The sequence below is a fragment of the Schistocerca nitens genome, chromosome 3, assembly GCF_023898315.1.
Source record: "Schistocerca nitens isolate TAMUIC-IGC-003100 chromosome 3, iqSchNite1.1, whole genome shotgun sequence".
NCBI classification, from domain to species: Eukaryota; Metazoa; Arthropoda; class Insecta; order Orthoptera; family Acrididae; genus Schistocerca; species Schistocerca nitens.
In genome coordinates this window covers 420,697,709-420,722,252 of record NC_064616.1, presented here as the reverse complement: position 1 = coordinate 420,722,252, position 24,544 = coordinate 420,697,709, and the positions used below count along the sequence as shown (strand labels likewise).

General features: G+C 41.7%; 1 protein-coding gene across 1 annotated transcript; it reads left to right on the top strand.

Moving 5' to 3' along the window:
* The first annotated feature begins 4,032 nt into the window (after nt 1-4,032).
* Nucleotides 4,033-23,698, top strand: LOC126249264 (uncharacterized). Its single transcript, XM_049950919.1, has 5 exons — nt 4,033-5,317; nt 16,261-16,314; nt 16,436-16,489; nt 16,621-16,671; nt 23,637-23,698. The coding sequence occupies exons 1-5, from the start codon at nt 4,033-4,035 to the stop codon at nt 23,696-23,698; spliced, it is 1,506 nt and encodes a 501-aa protein (XP_049806876.1).
* The last annotated feature ends 846 nt before the right edge of the window (nt 23,699-24,544 follow it).

Below are 24,544 nucleotides of genomic sequence, written 5' to 3'. Positions count from 1 at the left end.
CGTCACAAATTTCACGCACAGCATTCAAAGTCTCGTCTCTATTACCAACTAACATAATTTACAGTAGTCGGAAGGGTAGCCACAGAAATGTTACTATTCTGTGCAACGTCTGAATTTCTACTTTGTCCTCCATGAGAGGGAGACAAGCTCTTTCAGCGTACATAGTAAATACAGTTAACGTAAAATAATGCGGCATTCGCACTGTACTGTCAAGTACCACTGACGCTGAAGCTGGTGTTTTGCAACTACATTAAATACAGTTTGTATTTTCTAAACACGCAGCGTGTGATCAAACGACAAAAAGTGGATCTACAGTAATTTAATGAAACCTATCTCCGTATCGTTGTGCCCTGCGTAGCATTGACTTTTCAGTTTATGAACCCATAGGAAAACAAACTGAACTGTAGGAAATTTCTCGCCCTCGAGCATTTCTGTTGCATCCTTGAGGCCTCCAAAGAGTCACGAATTCTTTCGCAGTTTCGTTATTGTAACCACTAAATTTTTCAGGTACGTCCTTCTCAGCAAGTACCTCAATGTTTTTGTCGCATTGGATACCTACAGACTGTAGTATTGCAAATGAGTTATTCCACCTAGTCTCCGTTTCATACTTCAAGCTCGTCTGTGACGTATTCACATCACCTGTCTTCTTCATGTAATGAGCAGTGTCTAGGCAGAATAAATAAACCGCTGCTAGCTCATTTTTCAAATAATCGTCATCGAAAACGTGTTTTAGGACCATATTCAAAAGATGAGCAATACATGCATAATGCGGAATTTATTTCTGTGCCTTGCATACATTAGCGCCTCGGTCGGTGGCAAACGAATTCTTATTGAGGTGCTGGGGATTTACTCCTAAATTAAATAATGTTTCCTCAGTATCGTTCTTAATAAATTTCCCAGATTTTTTCTTCTCAGAAAAGTGAGTTGTTGCCAATACCATGTCCTTAAGTGTCCAATGTAGATCGACGAATTGTGCATGGCGTGGACAATGCTTGGCGTCATACTAGCCCGTATTTCATTGGCTTGTGTTTCAATATTTCGTGCCATCATCGTATTATGAGGCAGAATGTTGGAGACATCCGCCTGTTCAAATTCGGAACCGACATTTCCAAGTTTCTGACATAAAGAGCGAAATCCTCCACCAAATTTTAAAGTAACTGGACGAATGTACCTAGCACAAAATTTCTATGCACTTTTTAGTTACAGAGTCTTTCAATTAAGCCGGTAGTGCTTCATAATTCTGCAGACATGTGTCTTCAGATACGGCGTAGGTAATGTCTAAGAGATGAGAGCAGAGAACCTACCACAGTACATGTAACCAACACGATTTCCATCCTTATTAGTAACCAATGAAAATCTCTCCCAAACATTGCTGCGAGCATCTACTTTCACTCAGGATATATTCTTTCAGATTAAGCTTCCTTCTGACACGCTCCTTCACCTCAGATTCAAACGACGTAATGCTGCAGAAGGTGAATGGGCGGCGATCGGGCAAGAGTAGACAGCTGCCGAACTTTCCTGTGACTACATGCACCATGCAATTCGAGCGAGCACAAACTCCAGATTGAACCTTTACTTGTGGTAATGTCTCTGGTTGTAACGGACTATTCGCCACTAACAGGTCAAGTTCTAGCACCTATTATTACCGAGCGAGGTGGCGCAGTGGTTAGCACACTGGACTCGCATTCGGGAGGACGACGGTTCAATCCCGTCTCCGGCCATCCTGATCTAGGTTTTCCGTGATTTCCCTAAATCGCTTCAGGCAAATGCCGGGATGTTTCCTTTGAAAGGGCACGGCCGATTTCCTTCCCCATCCTTCCCTCACCCGAGCTTGCGCTCCGTCTCTAATGACCTCGTTGTCGACGGGACGTTAAACACTAATATCCTCCTCCTCCTCTAGCACCTATTATCGTGTGTTTTCTAAACCAGAGTTCACTTTTCTGCGTTTATGTCTGCTGTTATCAACAGGTTTTTGCCGTGAGCTAAGTTGACAGCTTCCTAATTTTTTTCAGTGTATGATTCTATGTGATCAGGGTATTGTGTTTATATGCTGGTGGGAATCGATTCCCTGTTTCGGCGTCGAAATGCAACAGAAGCTGAATGTTCGCTACCCGTATCCGAGATTTTGTTGATCGTTATACCTCTATTTATAACTAATTGTTTTCGCATTTGCTGTTCCCAGAATGTAACTGAAGTCTGGGGGGGGATTTGAGTTTCGCATTTTTTTAGGTATGGCTCCTGGATACACAACAGCTCAGCTCACATTTCTTCTGTTCTTTTTGTAAATTCAGCCATTACAAAGGAACTTTCCATTGCATTAATCGGCAGAATTTTTAAGACCCATCATAGGATGTGTGTTCTTATGTAGTACTGTAGCACTCTAGAAAAGGGCGGGGGGGGGGGGGGGGGTGTTGGGAGTAGGGACTGCAATTCATGTCGCCCATCGCCCATGGGCGTTTACAAGGTCTCTGGACACGTTGTGTAGATCCAGAGGTTCCGATATTTTTGTGCGGACTTGACGTCGCCGGTCACATAATTCTTTAAAATCTGTGGACAGATTGTCTTCATTATTAGTGAGTCTGATGCCTTGTGGGGACAGTGACTGATTTCCCATTTGCATGCCCTATTCTTGTTATGCATCGGAGGACGTTGTGTATAATTATTTCGTCCTCTAGGTTACTAAGTTTCGCGTTGATGTATATATTCTTATAAATATGAGTAGGTTTCACTCTTCCTAAATGTTGTCTAGTGCGTGTACTTGTTAATGTGCTCACTTTGTTTCGTATTTTTGACGCTTTGTCTACGGCGTTGTTCATTTCGTTGCGATACCTATACATTTCTCATTACATGTCTCTGAACATTTTCCTGTCGAAATATGGCATGCTGCGTTGATAGAATAGAGGCAGAACCTCGGAGAGACATATTTCTTGTGTAGTTTGCCATCAGTCCGCGCAGAGATGAATAAAACATTCCCAAATTGAAACGCGAATTTGCTTCGTATTTGTTTTCATTCCTGTAAAATAATTATATTACTGAGTATATCTTATAGGCAAGTATTATTCTCCGTCAAAAGACGGAATACCTTTTAGTTGATGTCATTTCGATCTCATTAGTTAACAAAGCTGCAAACCTTATTTTCTCCTTTGCTCCATCAGTCATTATTTTATTAGTATGTTGTGACTATTGATATTGACTGAAATATATTACCAGCGTCTTTCGCGTGTCAAAGCTATCTGAGAACTAGTGTTAGCAAGAAGGAGACGGAGAGAGATAGGGAGAGAGGGAGAAGTAGCGAAAGCTATTTTTAGGATACGCGCTAATAACCCCCGTAAACTGAAGCGATGGAATTAATGAAGTGATTTGCATGTTCTTCGGCTTCTATACAGTATGAAAACATTCCTCATATCAAATACCAAAGAAGGATGAGATAAAGTTGGCCACCGTATATGAAGGAGACCTATTTCGCAAGAGCAATATGCTTAATTTTCTTCAAATGACCAGGCCCATTATGCAAAAGCGGCATGAAATTATTGCAAGGCACAGGAACAGAAACTTCTTTCGCAGCATCATACTGTTCCTCGTGTTACAGGATCCAATTTATGCACACGAACGCCTGTCCCTTCACTTAAATTATGATTTACCGCGTTTAATCCCACGAAAAAGGTAGAATATATTACATAAAGTTAACTCGTAGTAAACTTATTTGTGGCCGAGAGCGTCAACTACATTTTGTGCAAAACGCTTCACGGGTTCACCGTTTCTGTAAGTACGCAGCGCCGCGTGCTGTAAGACGGACGCGCTGCTGGCAGTAGCGACGAGGTTGGCAGCACTGGAGCGCCTCCTTTCCGGAGGCAAGCGTTGCGCGATCAGTCTTGCGGTGGGAGTATCTGCGGCAAGTCCGAAGCCGAGGTGGTAGATAGCGGCACTGACGACTCTGACAGAGAGCTATCGCCAAATCGACTGGAATCTCGCGAACCGTCACCGCCGCCCAACATTTCTAAACAGCAGCACCCAAGAGAAGTTCGACGCCAAATGTCGCCACAACCGGGTACTTCGAAACAACAGCAACCAAGAGGAGCTCGACGCCAAATGTCGCCACAACCTGGTACTTCCAAACAACAGCAACCAAGAGGAGCTCGACGCCATCTGTCGCCGCAACCTGGTACTTCTAAACAACAGCAACTAAGAGGAGCTCGACGCCAAATGTCGCCACAACTGGGTACTGCTAAACAGCAACACCCAAGAGGAGCTCGACGCCAAATGTCGCCACAACCAGGTACTTCGAAACAACAGCAACCAAGAGGAGCTCGACGCCAAATGTCGCCACAACCTGGTACTTCCAAACAACAGCAACCAAGAGGAGCTCGACGCCATCTGTCGCCACAACCTGGTACTTCCAGACAACAGCAACCAAGAGGAGCTCGACGCCAAATGTCGCCACAACTGGGTACTGCTAAACAGCAACACCCAAGAGGAGCTCGACGCCAAATGTCGCCACAACCAGGTACTTCGAAACAACAGCAACCAAGAGGAGCTCGACGCCAAATGTCGCCACAACCTGGTACTTCCAAACAACAGCAACCAAGAGGAGCTCGACGCCATCTGTCGCCACAACCTGGTACTTCCGAACAAAAGCAACCAAGAGGAGCTCGTCGCCAAATGTCGCCACAACCAGGTACTTCCAAACAAGAGCAACCAAGAGGAGCTCGACGCCAAATGTCGCCACAACCTGGTACTTCCAAACAACAGCAACCAAGAGGAGCTCGACGCCATCTGTCGCCACAACCTAGTACTTCCAGACAACAGCAACCAAGAGGAGCTCGACGCCAAATGTCGCCACAACCTGGTACTTCAAGACAACAGCAACGAAGTGGAGCTCGACGCCAAATGTCGCCACAGCCTGGTACTTCCAAACAAGAGCAACCAAGAGGAGCTCGACGCCAAATGTCACCACAACCTGGTACTTCCAAACAGCAGCGACCAAGAGGAGCTCGACGCCAACTGTTGCCACAGCTGGGTACTGCCAAACAGCAGCGGGTATCGGAGTATCAGGAATTTGATACACAGAGCAGTCCGGAGCCTGAAGAACCTCCTCCAGCATATGAAGCGCCACAGAACGAGAACGTACTTCCTGAGCGGCCAGAAACTGCTCAGAAGCCTCCAGAAAGTGCGCATTCAGAACAAGAGCAAGAGTCGCAGCTGTCGAAGCTTCACACAGACAGGCTGTCGGATAGCCCACGTTGGTGGCTAGAGAAGAAAGACCGCTTGACACGTGTTCGCTACTGGCGAGTTCTCACCCGTTTTTGCAACATTCTTGGTGAGTATTCTACAGATATAATATTTGGAATTTCACATTGACGGGGTTGTCCTTTGACTCACGATTGTATCCTTTTGCGGGAGGCCACCTCAGTGAGTGAGGTTCGTGGCGTACCAGTATCGGCGCTCGACATTTTAATTCACTATGTTTTCTTTTCTGAAAATAAGCAATAGAAAAAAATAGGATTTTGTGTGTTGTGTGGTCTCTGTTCAAACAATTAGCTAGGCTGTTTCAGTGCTTCTGTTACCGGTTATTACGTTTAAGGTTTGTTTCCTTATCCTTTTTGCTTTTCGTTTGATCGTGGATCAGCCTCTGATTTGTGAGGGATGTTGGAAGGAAATCGCACGTGTCCTTTTCAAAGGAATTATCCCAACATTTGCCCTAAGTGATTTAGGGAAACCACGAAAAACCCATATCTGGACGATCGGACGGAGATCGGAACCACCGTCCCTCCGAATTAGAGTCCAAGGTATTAACAAATGTGCCACTTTACTCAGTGCTTTTTATATATATCTTTCACAAAGTCTTAATTCTCATAATTGTACTACTTAAGCACTTGCATATTGAACAGCGCGCATCTGTATCATTACATATTTAACAACCATCAGTCACAGGAAAAAAGCAGATAAACAATTCAGGTGCTAATGAACTGCCTGTCGCGTGATCAGGAGACAAAACCATCGTAACCATCTTCGTTAAGATGTGAAGGCTTGTGGATATTTTAATTGTTGGACAAACTCTAAGGAGTAACGTGAACGATCACACAGTTGTTGTAGAGGCTAGAGCTATAGCATCCTAAATCGTAAACTATAGCGAACTGAATGTGCTTTGTCCGTATTCAATCCACAGTTCCGAGAGCTGAATGTGTTGCAGGCATTACGTGCGTTTTCACACTTACTGTACTGAAAATAATCCACTACTACCGTGTAAGAGTTATTGAAGTATCGAAATTAGGTAAGAATTACAAACATATAAAGTTTATTTCATATGTGTTTCTCATCTACTCCGTGTCCGCAGCTCGTGGTCTAGTGACTAGCGTTTCAACCTCTGGATCACGGGGTCCCGGTTCAAATGGCTCTGAGCACTATGCGACTTAACTTCTGAGATCATCAGTCGCCTAGAACTTAGAACTAATTAAACCTAACTAACCTAAGGACATCACACACATCCATGCCCGAGGCAGGATTCGAACCTGCGGGGTCCCGGGTTCGACTCCCGGCCGGGTTGGGGATTTTCTCTGCCCGGGGGCTGGGTGTTTGTGTAGTCTTCATCATCATCCTCACCATTCGTGACAGTGGCGGGATTGGACTGCGAAAAAAATTGGACTGTGAAAAAGTTGGGACTTTGTACGGGCGCTGATGAATGCGCAGTTAAGCGCCTCACAATCCCAACATCACCATCATCATTTACTCCGCTGCTACTTGATAGTTTATGCAAACGTGAAGAAACATGTTCCTCGAAACACCACGTTCGACTTATATTTTTGCAGAATTCTCTTTTTTCATTGTGTTTATCAACCTATTTCCTTAATTTATACCTTTAATTACATGAAAAACCCATCGATCTGTGGCTTGCATCTGTTATTTAAAGTAAAAGTACATGTTTCATATTAAGAATTGGTAGTGCAAAGTGGGATATAAAAGGCAGAAAAAGAGAAAATGGAGAGAAAGAGATCCAGTGCACTGCAACTGAAAGCAGCGAATTTTTTCCATTGCTACAATCTACAGTATTCGCATTAAAACTCTAATTGTCACAGAAAGTGCTCCTACCAAAAAATTCGTCTTCGCTCCCTCTTGTTTGCTTTATTGGTTCCTAACTACAAATTCGCCCAGTTATATCCATTTACATTTTATCTGAATCTTACCTATACAAATAATAAAGCTTCTCAGTATCGTGCATCTGTACATTAACTTCCCTTCATGCATTTAGTTTCATTAGCCATTTTCGGTAGCACTTATTGCGATAACTATTAAAAATATGGTTGCAGATTTCCTCCATGTTATGGAAAAACAGTTTGCACCCAAAAAAATATCGCCACTGTTACTGCAGTGTTAGTAGGTTATCTTTATTTTTTCCTTGCGTTGATGTAAATATTTATTACAACTAATGCCATACTGATTTTTCCATAACACGTTTCTGCTTGTTTTTACCTGACGTGTTAAGTACGTTACAGGTTTGTAACTTGCATATGTGTACAGTACATTATTTTCAACACAAGCATGAAGGTCATAAAAAATCTTTAAAGCATTTTTGCATTATTTGCAGTATAAGAATCATAACCGTCCTCTGTTTGCTTATTCCATGTGGGATCCTTAATATAACTTATTTTCTCTTTTTGTGATAGCCCATGATAGAATGGTTTGTTAAAATGGCCAATCATGTCTCTCATTCTTCTCCAGCTTTTTTAATTTAATTTTATCGGGTTTTTGCTGTAATCAACACAGCCATTAGAATGGCTTATTAAGGTTAGTGAAGACAGCTAAATCTGAAGTTTACCACTGTTTTATAGAAATACGTGAGAGACTTATATCCACTTTTTGCAGCTAACGTTGTTATCACTCATTAGTGCTTTAATATTTACTATCAAGTGAACATTTTTGCAGTGATTCCATACAGTTTATTTTGATGTGGGGCATATTTAGAGCATCTCAAAGTGACGTGGTTAAGATCTTTGTCGTCTCTTGGACGATCGCTGCAAGCAGGAACGTCTACCAAAATGGTTCAAATGGCTCTGAGCACTATGGGCTTAACATCGGAGGTCATCAGTCCCCTAGACTTAGAACTACCTAAACCTAACTAACCTAAGGACATCACACACATCCATGCCCGAGGCAGGATTCGAACCTGCGACCGTAGCAGTCGCGCGGTTCCGGACTGAAGCACCTAGAACCGCTCGGCCACCAAGGCCGGCGAACGTCTATCACTCCAGTCCCCTAGAGGTGTGCAGGGAACCATGTGGGTCCCAACCTTTTTCGAATAAGTGATATCACGTGTCTCCGCGGAAGATTCTTCTGGCTGTACAACGGATTTGCTGGAATAGTGTCTTTGACTGAAGCGAACGAAAACCCCTTCCTCTGCTGCTATATTTGGCACTTTGTTCCCATTGCTCCCATGCCTCGTTTCTTGAAAAATGGAGAAAGTAGGAAAATAGAAGCTGTGCAAATAGTCGATCGCCTTCTTTGATGTTGTCTATTGCAAGACCATCTGCCACTTTTTTGCGGCGAATACCGGAGTGCCCCTTTAACCACATTAGATGAACGATCTTTTTATTTGTTAACTGTCATTATTAATTCCTCCACGTCATAAATACAGTAATTATCAGATTTTCACTTCGAGTGCTCTAATTGCTCCAGAGTACTTCTAGAGTCGATTAGAATAAATATTTTGTTCTCTCTTCCTGCTCCAAACATAATTACTTCTTTCATTACGGCTACTTCTGCAGTATAAACAAGACTTACGTGCGGTAATGAAAAATTTTACGCTATCCGCAACGCAAGACAATAATATCCACAACCGACTCCATCATGTGTTTTAAATTCTTCGATGCATACGAATATAGCTATATCACACCAAAAACACTTTCCATTTCCGCAATATTTACGGTGCAACTCTTAGGTGACTGCTATTGAAGTGCGGTTTTCACAGAATATGTTGGTTCAAATGGTTCAAATGGCTCTGAGCACTATGCGACCCAACTTCTGAGGTCATCAGTCGCCTAGAACTTCGAACTAATTAAACCTAACTAACCTAAGGACATCACACACATCCATGCCCGAGGCAGTATTCGAACCTGCGACCGTAGCGGTCGCTCGGTTCCAGACTGTAGCGCCCAGAACCGCACGGCCACTCCGGCCGGCTGGAATGTGTGGGTAGTAAGGGGCTCGTGTTGTTAGCCAATTAACAGAATGCAATAACGCTTAGAAAGTTTATTTTTGTGCAAACATACACTTTTTAAATGTAACAATGGCTATTGTCATTAAAAGACTAATAAGTAGGGTAAATTAGAATGTCGGTGGTGTTTGTTGCCGGATTCTAGTGCGAGTCGTTTACGAGATATCGTATTTTGAAAAATTCACACACCGAGACTTGTTTGTGCCATTCAACCCGGATGTCAGGTAGCAACAATCGGTACATACTTTGTTGTATCTTTTGTCTAAACAGCACGAATGAGGCAGTCACTTCCTTCGTTTGACAAAGTAATAACGGTTAACTCATGACTGGTCGCCTATTAATGTCGTCACACGCTATTATTCTTCATGTGGCACTGAATACACAATCCTCAATGCAATCCAAATCGTGGGTGCCCGGCGTGGTTGTCACGTAATCACAGTGTACAAATGAACTCTTAAACACATCAATAAATCACTCATTTAATGCCATTTAGGTATTTGCTGGAGATCAGGCCCACAGCGTTGTGTGACCTTGTGTGACGTTGTTGCTACCTGACATCCTAATTAGCTTTGTTGCATTTGATACGACGTTGTTATGTTTGCCTACAGGCTCGAATCCTGCCTCGGGCATGGAAGAGTGTGATATCCTTAGGTTAGTTAGGTTTAACTAGTTCTAAGTCTAGGGGACTGATGACCTCAGATGTTAAGTCCCATAGAGCCATTTGCCAATCTTTTTAGTAAGTATTTAATAACTTTTCCTTCGGGAAATAGCTACTATTAAATTACCTCCTTTTCATTTTCTTATTCGCTAAGAGAAATAAAAGAGAGGCACCCTGCTCATCACTCCATGACTGAACCAGAAACACGGAGACGCGGCAGCAGCAGCAGATTAAAGCTGCGGCAAAGGAGCAACTTCTCTGCAGTAGCGCCGCGCAGCGCCGTTCGGCCCGGTGCGCTGTAGATGCGCTTCTCAGTGGCTACTGTAACAAACAATGGAAACATTTTTACGACCTTACGGTTTGATGCATCCATCATTACTGAAATAATATTAGCTTTGTGTAAACCAGTTTCGAGTTGAGAAGTGGCAAATGAGGTTAAAACGTTTAATATAACTGTCTCGGTTTTGCTACGGCCAGAAGTAAATTTTGGGTCAATAGTACAATGGATAAGGTATAAGTTTAGCAGTACAGTCCGCTGGTCTGAAGGATTGTTTGTGCTGGACAGTATGGTAAGCGAACGCTCCTTCAACAGCTGAAAAAAAAGTGCTAGAAGAAGCACTTGCTCGCACCGCACCCCACCATTCTTTTATGTTTTTCGCGGATTATATGTTGTGATATATCCAATCAGCGCTAGCCCCCCTCCCCCCTCACCTCACAATGGCTTAAGTTGAAAGTAGATGCACACTCGTTGATCCGAATATATGAGTCAGAATTTTTTTTCACCTTTTGTAGGTCACTATTTAAAGAACTCTTCCATTTCGGCGGCGGCATATTTTTAATTTCAAATGTTGTAACGCTCGCAGTTTACAAAAATTCACTATCTTTTGTTATTTCACAAGTGCAGAACAAAGGACTGCACATTCACGTGAACGAACGTTGAAGTTAATGATTGGGGATTATATGTTTCGGGTAAATGACTTCGTTGCTTCTGATGTTTCTTAAGATACTTCGAGTGCATTATATTACGTGGGTAACGATTACAGTGTTAGCTACTCCCTTTCTTCACTATTTGTCTCTTTACTTGGAGAATATTAGGGTGACAAAATGTACTTGGAATACGACTGGTTACTGTATCATGATCGTAGATAATTGTTTCTTTCTTCGGGGGGGGGGGGCGGGGGGGGGGGGCGATTCTGTTCAAGGACAAGATGTCCATTCAGATCAGTATCGTAAAAGATTAGCAAGTGAACTGTCTAAACTGTTTCGCCCTTTGTAATTGGAGCACAGGTTGTATCTACTGAAAATTCTGATATTTTGGCGATAGGAGTGGTGCTGCCAGGTTGAGCGGTGTGTAACAACATTCAGGAAACATTTTTATAAACCATATAACATCTTAACCGACGAGTCAAAATCAAGACTCACCCCCTTCCCGGCCCTCCCCCCACTTAACCATATAATACAATACACCGCATATAGAGACCTCAAAACACGTCCACCAAAAGAGAGACCTCAAAACACGTCCACCAAAAGAAAATACAGAAGAAAACTACTTATACAGAATCTGTCAAAATTAATTATCACACTAGCCAGTTTGAAATTCCAAAATTAAAAAAATCCTTAAAGTCTCAGCTTTGTGGCGGCATATACACTTGTCTTTTTAAAACAATTATATAGCGTGCATCATTATTTCAAATCCAGTTAGATGCTTTAAAAAGGAAAACAATATCAAATAGTAATCGCCAGAGGTTAAGGAAACACAGTGTAGTTAAAATAGGGCCTCCAAAAATACTCAATACTCACAACATTAGGAACAAGGATGATTCCAGTTACCACAAATGGGTTTTAAAAAGAAAAACACTTCTACTGCCATTTAAATGGTAACGTACGTTAACATGAAACTTCATAATGTCAGTAATGAATAGAAAACATTTGTGGAAATAAACAACACAGCTACCTTTAAACTTGTCAGTAGCGAAGTTTATAGAACGTTCGTAACCATGTGCCTCCGACACTCAAGTGCTTAGTGTGCCATTTCATACACGCCAATCTGAGCTGAAACCAACCCAAATCTTGTTGGTAAGTGCAGCTCGTTGCCATGTTGAGGCACATGACACACTCAACCCATGGGTCGCCGGTATGATGATAGACGATGTTTTTTTCTTGCTGATAGCTCGACAGGGGAGACCACGCTCGCTCTGTCAATAGTTGCGGCGAGCGTGTGTATTTCTCCGGCGGCGCGCAGGACACGACAGTCGTTCGGCGGTCGTTCAGAAGTCATGGAATTGAGCCGTCAAAGATACAAACGAATGTAGATGAAAGCACTGTAGTAGAAAAACTGCGATGCGTATTGATGTTGACGCGTAACGTGAGTATTTAACGCCTATAAACTGCATGTTACGCAACCCTCCACTTAAAATTATTTCTTTCTCATTACAGTCGATCTTGAAAGAAAGCACTTAACATCGACACCGGGAAATAACAAGCATCTTCTCTATAATGACATATTCAGTTCCTTCTTTCTCTTTGCGAGGTTATCTCCTTCCAGTGGTGTAATAGATACTGAACGAAGAATGGACAAGAGGGCTAATCCATTTAGTGTTCTCTGAAAGGATAAAACACAATTATTAACTTACTTCAACTGATACAGCAGCATAAATTATTTATTTTTAGAACGTGTAAATTTTAATAAACGATAATCTAATAACTGTTATGTGACTTAATGTGTGACAATAAACTTCAAGACTCGCCTGTCCTGTTGAATTTCACAGGTATGTCTTGATTCTCTTTAAAGTGAAAATGACCTCCTCTCTGCTGTAGATGTAGTTACAGGAAGTGCGACCAATATCTTCAGAAGGTTGCTGATATTTTGAATCATGTCTTTGTTGCTTAACTGCAGTGATGTCATGGCAGATGAAGGTCTAGAGTCTTCTTTAACAGATTTCCTTCGCGATAAATCTAATTCAGCAAGAACGTCTTCAACCCCGCATTCCCTATCTTCAATGCGGAATTCTATCAGAGCCTTGGCTTCTTTTCGTACTTCACAACTGAAGAGTACTTCACTGGTCGAAATCTGGAACAGAGAAGAAAATCCAGATGGCAGTTTCTTATGTTCTGAAAACTTTAACTCTGTTATAAAACAATCTAAAAATGGAATAAAGACCGCTCCTCAGTAGTACTGATCAAGACCACGCATAAAGTAGTTTGATCTTTTCTTTTGGATCTTAACGACCCGGGAAACCAAGATTGAGATGTCCAGCTGTTGCCAAATTTCAGTGGCTCTCTCAAAAAGTCCCGAAAATTTTTATAGCATCAGACCTCAGAATTTCCTGTTCTTCTGGGGTGTCTTCAACTACTTCCGTAACTTCTCTAAAACACAGTTTGGGTTTCTGAAGTAACATTTCCACGCTTAAAGTGCTTTATACCCAATGGGTCTATCTTATGGGACATTACCGTTATTTTACTGCATTTAAAAATATTTATGGTTTATTTAAATGATGACCCCATAACCTTAATACTGAATGGGTGGTAAGAAAGTTGCATTTAATGACATGTACCGTTAGCATGATTAAATTAACGCAATTATTTAGTAGAATCTCAATCTTCCAAAATATAAATAATAAACTTACCCCGAAGTATCACTTCATATGAACTAGGGAAGCAACACAATCTCGCCGCTCGGGGTAGCCGCGCAGTCTAGGGCATCTTGTCACGGTCCGCGCGGCTCCCTCCGTCGGAGGTTCGAGTCCTCCCTCGGGCATGGGCGTGTGTGTTATCCTTAGAGTAAGTTAGTTTAAGTTAGATTAACTAGTGTGTAAGCTTAGGGACCGATGACCTCAGCAGCTTGGTCCCATAACACCTTATCACAAATTTTCAAAAAACACAATCTCAATTACGCAAAGTACTGCAATTCCCTTGTTGCTATCAGTTTGACGAACGTTTTAAAACTTCCACAGACTCTATTCGCCGTTTAACCCCGATGTAAACAAACACGCTCTCAGTGATTGGTCAGCGTTCCTAGGACACAGTTTCCGGGTGCTGCTACGCTGCTGGAAATAGGTCCAGCCTGTGCATTGGGTATATCATAAGCTCACCAGAAAAACAATTAGGCACCCCTAGAGACATCATTACAAGCATCATTTACTACCGTTTAATTCTGCCCCTGGTTTGGATTCGCTGCTTAGGAAGTGAGTCCACAAGGTTGTGCAGGTACGTCGCATCCAGGTTAAGCCACCCGCTAAGGCTTTAAAAGATCACACAGTTCCACCAAATCGCGGGGATGCTAGTGCTGGCGTTTTACCCGCTGTTCCTACATGTCTCACATATTTTATATGGGATTCACGTCAGGTGATCTTGTAGGCCAATCGAGGTGTAATAGAGCGGAGAAGTGCTCAGAAAACCAGTCACATAGTTTTCTAGCCCTATGAATTTTGCTGTTGTCGTCTTTATGTGCCAGTAGGAGCAATACCCTCCTGTGAGGTGACCGACTCCAAATGTTCATTGCATGCAGTTCCCGTCGCAATGTTCTCTCGCTAACGCATTGGGATGTACCTTCGTTCACCACCTGCAGCAGTTCCTGTCGGGCTTGGATGCGATTTTGATTCACAAGCTGTGAAACGCGTCTCCGGTCCCGCCCAGTCAGGATCTTTTTCCGACCACAATTCTGACGTCGTGTTTCGTGGCCACATGTGTTCCACCACTGCTTGTACATACGTTAAACAGTCCGCCGCGAGACACCAACAAATCCAACAACTTCGCACACTGTATGGACATGGGCACTGCCGAACCCGATTGCCACTTCTTGCCATTTTGCCACATCCCTACATTTACTCACGTTTACGTACAATGTTCGCTTGTAACATTAGTAGCTCACTGATCGCTACTGCCTTATACAGTACTTACGTAGAGGCAGTCATCTGTAAAGACCTCATGCTTCAGCTGCGCGTGCGCACTTGGATGTGTATTTCCTTGTCTGGTGAGTTTAGTTACATCACTACCAATCAAGCTCTAACACGCCACTATGTTGTTTAAGCCATGTTTCTTTTATCTGAGGTTCCAATGATGTCAGACACAGTGTTTCCACTCTCTAGGTATCGATAAAGTCTATGTAAGATGTCCGTGTTGAATTAAGCTTCGGCAGTGAAGTGTGAGGTGTGGAGAAAGCGGAATTTTGTCTCTTTGCTAAAAAACGATGCAACTTCAGACAGAAAACAGCTATTTTTAGCAGCTAGAGATTGTGTGTTGTATTATTAGAATGTATTGAAGAAGAGAATATTTTCCGTGATTAAATCTTCCCTGAAGCAATGATTACTGTTGAGGATGAACACATTTCGCAAAATTCGTGTTTGTCAGTGATAATCAGTATTCTCCGTTGGCATCATGCCCACTATCCGTCCAGTTGTAATCACTGAAATGTTTTTGGAACATAATCTCAGATGCTTCAGGATGCTGTGCATCCATATTTAGTCACTAAAGAATGTGTTGTCAAAGAAGCTTTCCTTACATGTTACGATGATGACCCTTACAAAGTCGATTTGATTCTGCGATCTGTTCCGAGCATCATTTTTAAGGATTGGCACTCCTGATGCTGTCGGATACTTTGAGATGTTTTCACATTAGCTGGTACATCCGTTGAATTGTATAGTACAGTCACTGGGTTATATACCGGGATGACAATGTCCCATTACCGTTCCCAAGAGTGTTTATGTCTTCTGCGCTGCACCAAAGATATTGTTTATGTTTATGGCGTGGGACATAAGCTAAGTCTAGGGAATCAGAAATGCTTTCTTCATTCATATTCATTGAGCAGGTTTTTTTAGTTACGCTTCAATAATGTGTCTCAAATACGACTCTTAGGTGTGGGTGACTGTGGAATGTTGGAGTGTAATGTCGTGGATGATCATAAGATTAAAGGAAGAGCATGAAAACACATAGCCTACACTACAGTCGCACAGATGGGGGATGGGGCCATGGGGCCGCAGTGTTGAGAAATTTAGAATTTATTCCAGGATATTGGGAGAAAGTCTGGTGATTAGGAACATTATGAGACAAAGTGATCTCCATTGCTGTGCCAATGCTAAGTGTGACAACAAGCTCTGTCACCAAGATTCTAGCAGATTATCCCCGAATCAAGTACCGCTGCGTAAGCTATCTGGACACGGATGCTACAGTAACACGTGAATAATTTATAATATGTGCTGTTATTCGAAACGGATTAATAACTACACCCATAGAAGTACTAGGAATGGCCGTCTACACATATTGACCTGAACATTGTTCCCTGCTGCGTATCTTACAATTTTGTTAAGATACCTCACATACACATTAAGAGCCATAGTTTTGCACATTTTTTAGTAAGTCTGCATCAGTATATGTAATAGTTTTTTTCTCTTTCTAGCACCACGGCGACAAGTAACTCCACAGGCCGGCAATGATGATCATGGAGCGCAAGGTAACGTGTGCAGAGAATTTTGTTGCCTACAGTTTTAAATTCTAGAAATAGCAATTTCCTGTGTGAGATGCCGTGATTTACCTATCTATTCTAGTTCCAAAAGATGTTTTTCTTTTTCTAGCTGCCCAGCAACAAGTAATTGTACAACCCAACGCGGCTGCACCAGGACAACAAGGTATGGTCTGCAGACTCTTTCATTGTGTTTAGAGTTTCGTAAGACATAAATAATATAGCTTCTTATATGCAATATAATTTTCACGTAATCCGTGCTAGTTCCAAAATATGGTTTTTTCCTCTTGTTTCCAGTAGGCCCGCAGCTAGCAGCTGTAGAAGAAATGGCTGCGCTACCAGGTCAAGGTAAGGTCTACAGGAAACTTTGTTGTCTAAGCAACTCTTAGATTATGGACAAGCGCAGTTTGTAAATGCATTGTCCTCTATCGCGTTTGTAAACACGATCTGTAGGATGTCCAGATAGTTCTGATTCTCTCTCATAGCTCGTCTAGTAGCTCTCCTTTCATGTAACGTCTTTTTAATATTAGTGCAGCTTTCCTTTGGACACCTTTCACAACTTTCGTATTAGTTCTCCTTTGAAACGCCTTGTAACGTAAATCATTCGTTTTTTTCTCGTGCTGTTGATGAGTATTTTTATGAAAAAATAAAAAGACTACAGTGTATATTAAACAGTGGCAGAATTCGCACAACTACTCGTTGGTAGGACTTTAAGCGTTCGCCGGCCGGAGTGGCCGAGCGGTTAAAGGCTCTACAGTCTGGAACCGCACGACCGCTACGGTCGCAGGTTCGAATCCTGCCTCGGGCATGGATGTGTGTGATGTCCTTAGGTTAGTTAGGTTTAAGTAGTTCTAAGTTCTAGGGGACTTATGACCACAGCAGTTGAGTCCCATAGTGCTCAGAGCCATTTGAACTTTAAGCGTTCCTCACAGTGACGTGGCAGAAATTGCGTCGCGACCGGCGGAGCATTTAAATTTGAATCCGAATTTTGTGTCAGTTGGTGTGTAATGGGCTTGCCTACACCGACGACTGCTAACAACGTTTCCTACCTTGCGATCGCTGTATACAGTTTACTTTCCGGTGTGGATGTGTTCATGATGTGCACAATGGACCTAAAACTTTCTCGAGCTGTTTGGGCGAAACTGTTCCTTTAAAACAGTTGATAATGTCTCGTCTTATTGTCTCACACCGATACTTGACAATGGACTAGTTATGTTTCAAGCATTCGTCATAGTTATTCCAATGTTTCGAAAGTAAGTAACCCAGTCATAGGTTCCGCATTGGAAACGTAGTCACTAGTTACATTGCACTTGGTTCACTTTAGGTCACATATTGCTGCATCAAAACTGTGACCAACACATCGAACTTACTTTTAAAGCTGAAAGCAGAATCATCTATTGATAATGTAGATGAAATAGATTTTAAATAGTGGAAGTATGCCACACACTGCTGTGCTCGAGACTACACTCATAGATTATCATATATTCGGCTGTATATGTATCTATACAAAAGCGTTACCGATCGAGGTGGCGCAATGGTTAGCACACTGGACTTGCATTCTGGAGGAGGACGGTTCAAATCCGCGTCCGGCCATCCTGATTTAAGTTTTCCGTGATTTCCCTAAATCGCTCCAGGAAAAATGCCGGGATGGTTCCTCTGAAGGGGCACGTCCGACTTCTTTCCTCATCCTTCCCTAATCCGATGGGACAGATGACATCGCTGTCTGGATCCCTCCCCCAAATAAACCAACCAACAAAAGTGTTCATTCCATTTTGGTGCTGCAGTGTCAAAGTTCTAATCATAAAATAACATCTAGAAATTGTCACTGCAAGTAAAACATTAACAGCATTGTAAAGAAACAGTAAGAACACACTAATTTAATAATGTTCGATACACGCACTGTATAAGGGGAAATGATAAAAGATAAGAGCATGTAGGACTGTTCGGATCTATTACTGGTGTTATTTTCATAGTATCAGTCCAGATTGTACTGAAGTGATGGGACAGAAATTTAATATGATATAATTTCATAGCCAGTTATTGTTTGGAGGCTGTTGATTCATTATAATTCGTTGTATGTTTTCAGCATGATTAGCGAATACCTAAATTAAAGTAAAGTAATCACAGATCATTCTAAATCAAACATAAAAACTACGTAATGGATTCACATTTTGTGAATTCAGCTGTTTGTGATAAATAAAAAATTGTGCCGGACGGGGACTCGAATCCTGTTTTCCCACTTATTGTGAGAGGTCACCTTAACCATTTCGCTTACCCGAACATGCTTTCAGCACTGATCTAAGCTTCCACATGTCATGGAATCCTCAACCCTTACGCTTTCACACTGTGTGATTCCCGTACAGGAAGAGAGAAATATTATACCGTCATACATGCAAGCATATCTGACGGAACACCGTTCTGAGGCTTATAGCTGTGATAAACACTACAAAATGGAAACGCATTTTGCGAATCCAGACTGACATTAGCTGTTTGTGACAAATGAAAGTTCGTGCTGGACCACGTCATGAAACTAGATTTCCCGCTCATCGCGAGCGGTCGCCTTAACCACTACAGCTATCCGAGCATGCTTCCAGGACCGACCCAAACATCCATACGTCCTGGAGTCCACCACTCTTTGCTCGCGCATTTCGTGATTCCCGCTCAGGGAGAGACGAATATCTTATTGTCATTTTAGCCCCTTAAGGCAACCCTACAACACTGAAAAACCAATTAACCATCAATTATGTATCCACGCCTCAACAGGCTAAACTGACGGTAAAATATTTGTCTTTCTCTGTGCTGGAATCACGAAATGTGCGAGTTTAAGGGTTATTGACACCAAGACATGTGAAAGTTTGGATTGGCCTGGAAGCGTGCTGGGATAAGCAAAGTGGTCAAAAATTTTGGTTCGTCAGAGTATATACTGCAGAATTATGGACGCACTTCCATGTTCCAAATTCAAATAAACCCCAGACTACGCTACAGCTCAGTCTGGTACGACAATGACTTCATCTTTTAAGCAAAGAGTCCCCTTCCAACCTAACCTAGAACTCGAACTACTCTACAGATCAGTCATTCACCACAACCTAGATTTAATTTTCACATTCGTTGCCTTCGCCGACTCACTACCCAACTGCCACCTTCCGCCCTACTCAAGACCTTGGGCTAGGCTACAAATCAGTTTGTTATCACAAATGAGATAATATTTTCATAGATGTTGACTGCACCAATTCACAACCAAACTGTCACCTTCCAAACTAACTTAGACCGTTGTCTACACTACAGACCAGTCCGTCACCACAATCTAGATTTCACGTTCAAAATCGTTGACTTCACTAAATCATAGCCAAACTAGCACCTTTCAAAGCTCCCTTGTACAAGGGCTAATCTGTAGATTAGTCTTTCACCACAACCTAAATGTTGTGTTCGCCAACTCATAACCACCCTATCGTCCTCCAAACTAACCTATATCTCTGGCTACTTTACGTGGCAGTCTGTCACAACCCAGATTCCAGTTTCATATTCATTGTGTTCCAGAATTCAGAACCGAACTTTCTCCTTCCAGTCTAATCTAGTGCTTAGGGTCCGCTACAGATTACACATTTATACTTTCACCTTCCAATCAATCTAGAACTCAATTAAGTTAGAGATCAGTGTCACCACAACCTTGATTTCACTTCTACATTTCTTAGCTTCACCAACTCACAACCAAACTATCACCTTCCAACCTAACCCACACCTCGTGCTACACTACAGATCATTCTGCCACAATTATGTAAATTTCACATACTGTACACATTCGTTGGCTTTGTCATTCACTCTGTCACCACATCGCAGATTGTACATTTCATACGGAAAAGTTAATAATATTTCAAAACAGATAGTGCATGAGATCTGTATGCATCAATAAAAGAAACGCCCGTCCATATGACGTGACTAATTTGTATCAATTTGTCACCACAGCCAAGTTTTGTATTTCACACAAAAGCATTAATAATAGTTCATCAGTGAAGATGCAAATATGCTATATAGGTTTTTTATATAGAAATAATAGAAATGTTACGATGTAAAGGAGAAACAGTTCCCAAAACAGTATTGATTCGTATGTTAGCGGCATATATACACTCAAAAAAGTTACAACAGCAAAAGATAATTAAAGTAGAATAATGACATTTCGGGAATACGTTCGTGTAGGTAACATATTAAAGTGATTAAAATTGTAAGATCACAAGTTAATATACGCGCGAGATAAGCCATTGCAAATGTGAAATGCTGGTACATTAATAACTGGTGTAGCCTCCAGAATGCTGAATGCAAGCATGCAAACGTGCCGGATGTCAGTTTGTGGGATGGAGTTCCATGCCTGTTGCACTTGGTCGGTCAATACAGGGACAGGTAACGCTGTTTGTGGATGATGCTGGAGTTGTCGTCGATTGGATCTGGTGATCGCGAAGGTCAAGACAACATGACAACTTTCTGTAGGGTAGGTTGGCTACAACAGCGGTTATGTGGGTGAGCGTTATCCTGCTGGAAGACACCCCATGGAATGCTGTTCATGAATGACGGCACAAGTGGAATCACCATATTGACCTACAGATTTGCAGTCGATTGGATAACCACGAGAGTGCTCCTGCTGTCATGCTAAATCGCGCCGCAGACCATAACTCCAGGTGTAGGTCCAGTGTGTCTAACACGCAGAAAGGTTGGTTGCAGACCCTCAACTGGCGTCCTTCTAACCTACACACACCAATCATTGTCACTGTGGCAAAACGGCTTTCGTCAGAAAACACAACAGACCTACACACTGCCCTCCAATGAGCTCGCGCTTGACACCACTGAAGTTGCAAATGGTGGTTGTTTGAGCTCAGTGGAATGCACACTACAGAGCGTCTGGCTCTGAGCTGTCCTTGAAATAATCGGTTTGTAACAGTTCATTGTGTCACTGTGGTGCCAAGTGCTGCTCAAATAGCTGCTGCAGGTGCAGTACGATGCGCGAGAGCCATGTGCCGAACACGATGGTCTTCCCTCTCGGTAGTGCCACGTGGCCGTCTGCAGCCTGGTCTGTACAAAGACGTTTACCAACTTTCGGTTATGTTGTACAACTACTTCTTGGTGTTGCGATTTTTTCCGTCGGTGTATATATAGAGTTAACAGATATTCATTGGCAAGCACGTAACATCTTTCTACTGGATGACTCAGCTTGACACAGAGATGCATTGCCAGTTTTATTCTGTACCACAAATTTCAATTAATTATCATTTATCCTAGAGAAGTTGCACGGTCATCAATGATATCTGTTCTTTCGAGAACAGCTACTATTTTCATACAAATAATTGCATTGCGTGGCCGATCCTTTATAAAGTTTAGCCTCATTCATCTAACTTCCCGGTAATATTTGTCTTCTCACGTCATTTCCGTTAAGCGTTATGTTTAAGGTCATAGACTGCTCGGGTCTGTAATTAATAATATGTATAGTGCCCAAACTTTTACTTCCATAGAAATTTACCACGGAAGCATGCAAGAGAGAGTGTTGTACCTTGGCACACTTTTCAACTTTTGCCTCTGCGAGCCCTGTAAGAGAAATTTAATATCTTTTCTTATTCCATGTTTAAATGAAGGTACGCAGTCTTTGTCTGAAATTAAGAAAATTACCCCGGAAAATTAAGGTTTTCCCAAACGTGAAAACATGTTCTAAGGTGATGAACCGAGGAACAAATATTCCAGTGAAATATAAAAGCATAGCTGTTAATACTATATGTAATAGTCTACATTTACATTACTACTCTCCTACACATCACTAATCAGCAAGTGAAATCAAATTAAGCAGAAGTTTCATTAAAAACTAGTTACAAGTTAAATACATTTTGAAATAGAAGTTATCGGAAACTAACACAAATTTCTATTTTCTAGGCGAGAAAAATTGTTAATAGATTAAAGAAACTCAGTTCATTTGCAACTATCACATGTTTCAAGGTACAAGACGGTGCACGACCGACGAAATCTGGCTTAACCGTTCACATGTTATATAAATACTTATAAGGATATATAGCATTTTACTCATCGTAAAATTCTGTGCCTGAAGAATTAGCAATAAATCTCAAGTAGCTTTAATCTATTACTGAACACTTAAACGTGTCGAACGTGAAATATTTACAAACGTAGGCTGAACGCGAAATATTTACAAACGCAGGGCATAACACAACCTCATGTCTATCAACAACAAAAACTGTAGAAAATGGCAGAAACCGCTTATGGCTGTCTGTAGTGCGCATTCCTTCATGTGATTCTAAAATCAGTCGCTAAACTGAAATACCGACCAAAGAACATCCTGTATTCCTAGAAACACTTTCCTTAAGGTACAACTCTTTCCCCTACATGTGAAAGCAGTCTCTTACATTATCCTTTAGCAAACGTGCATTTGTTAGTCAGTTTCTGCATCTGCAGAATGAAGTGTGTAATTTTGTCTGTTTGTAGCTGTTGACTGTGGTGGTCTCTGTCAAATCAGGCAAGCTGTCAGCACGTAGTATTTTTTCACACCAAATGATTTCATGTGTTACTACACTTTGTCCATCGTTGACGAAGAAACTCCTGGACTCTACTGAGTTACAGTTTGTATTGGCCTGACAGCAACCAGTTACATGTGTTAGAAGGACCTTATTTCTTTAATCAGTTCATCACCTACGGATTACAGAGTGCTCCTTTCGCACGAAAGGTGTTTATAGCACGTGCTCAATTAACCTGTTAATACACAAATGATATTAAAGTACAGCAGATCATACCGGAACCGTTCTAAGCACCATTCACAATAAAAAGATCCACATTATTGTAAATCCCTAGAAAATGAGCACGGCAGCGCCGAAAACATTCACGTTTGGAAAAAAAAGTTAAGCTATTCAAAGACATGTGACTGGTAACAGCTATTCCAATACAGCTTGCATTCTGTGTAGGTCATTATACATCTACCAAATGCAAGCGATGGTTGTTTGTAGGTCCTGAAAATCATCTGTTATAAATGCAGTTGGAGATATTTGCTAAAATGGTTCTCGGCTACAATGGCTGTGGCGCAGATTAAGAAACTTTCCAGTTTTCCGATTCATATGTGCAATGGAAATTAAGAGTAGTCTGATAAAAGATAATCAGAATGGCAGTCTGAAAAATTCCTTTCTATGGAGTTAGGTTACTTTTTCGTGTTGTTATGTTCTAAATCTGTTGCGGCAAAGACTACTTCAAATTTGTTGACTGTGGTTGTGTATTAAGTGCAGATCGACAGACTTATCTATTATAAGAGTATGTATGATTTTTTGTCATTGTAGGTGCAGCACAAGCCGTTGATGGAGCTGAAGGTGGACCTGCTGCAGCTCTGCCGTGGATGTAAATGTAAGCTACAGCTAAGCAAACAGCCGCAACTCTCCGTTTCGTCATACACGACGTTTGAAATACTCAAAGCTCATCAGAGCATATGCTTCGTAAAATGTGTAAAATTTTCATGTAGCTTAACATTCCGTCGGAAGTGTTCATACTAAAACTTTTCTTGGGTCAACAAAGATAAACAGTCAGTCTTCAGCGGCAGAAGGAAACCTTTATTTGGTTCACTTTCCAGTGTCGACAGTTTAAACTATCATCTTCGGTTTATGTTCAAAGTTTGATGGCGGACTTTTCTCGCACATACTATGTACGATGCGAAATTTGACATTTAATTGTTTGCTACTCATCGCAGGTATCATATACTTTTAGAGATGTCACTCTGTTTTATTGACTCTGTAGCAAAGTACACTACCGCCTAATTCTTATTTTGACGCTGGCTTACCAATGATCTGAGCTTATTTTACTTCTGAAGATGACAGTTTAAACTGTCAAAACCCGTAAAGTGAACCAAATGAAGATTTTTTTGTGCAGCTGACGGCTGACTTTTTATCATTTTGGAAATATTCTGCAGCTGCCGAAGTACAGTTGAGAACAAAATCACTTTTCTTGGTATTTGCTAGAAAACAAGTAGTTCCATTGCTGTTACCTCTGTTTCGTATTCCAAGGAGTATAATGTGCACAAATAGTCTTTCAAAAATGGTAACTTCAGAACGAAATAATTTAGGAATAATTCGAATTCCGGAGTTTCCCTAATTATACAGTAAAACGGGATTACTGAAGCCTGTTTTCAACTTGAAACATCAGCAGTTCAAAAACTGTTTATTGAGTTCAGAGAGCAACTGACTGAGTTAAAATT

Coding starts and splice junctions, on each gene's coding strand:
- LOC126249264 (XM_049950919.1), top strand. CDS start 4,033: ATGTCGCCACAACCGGGTACTTCGAAACAACAGCAACCAAGAGGAGCT. Junction 5,318..16,260: donor CCGTTTTTGCAACATTCTTG/GTGAGTATTCTA, acceptor TTCTCTTTCTAG/CACCACGGCGACAAGTAACT. Junction 16,315..16,435: donor TGATGATCATGGAGCGCAAG/GTAACGTGTGCA, acceptor TTCTTTTTCTAG/CTGCCCAGCAACAAGTAATT.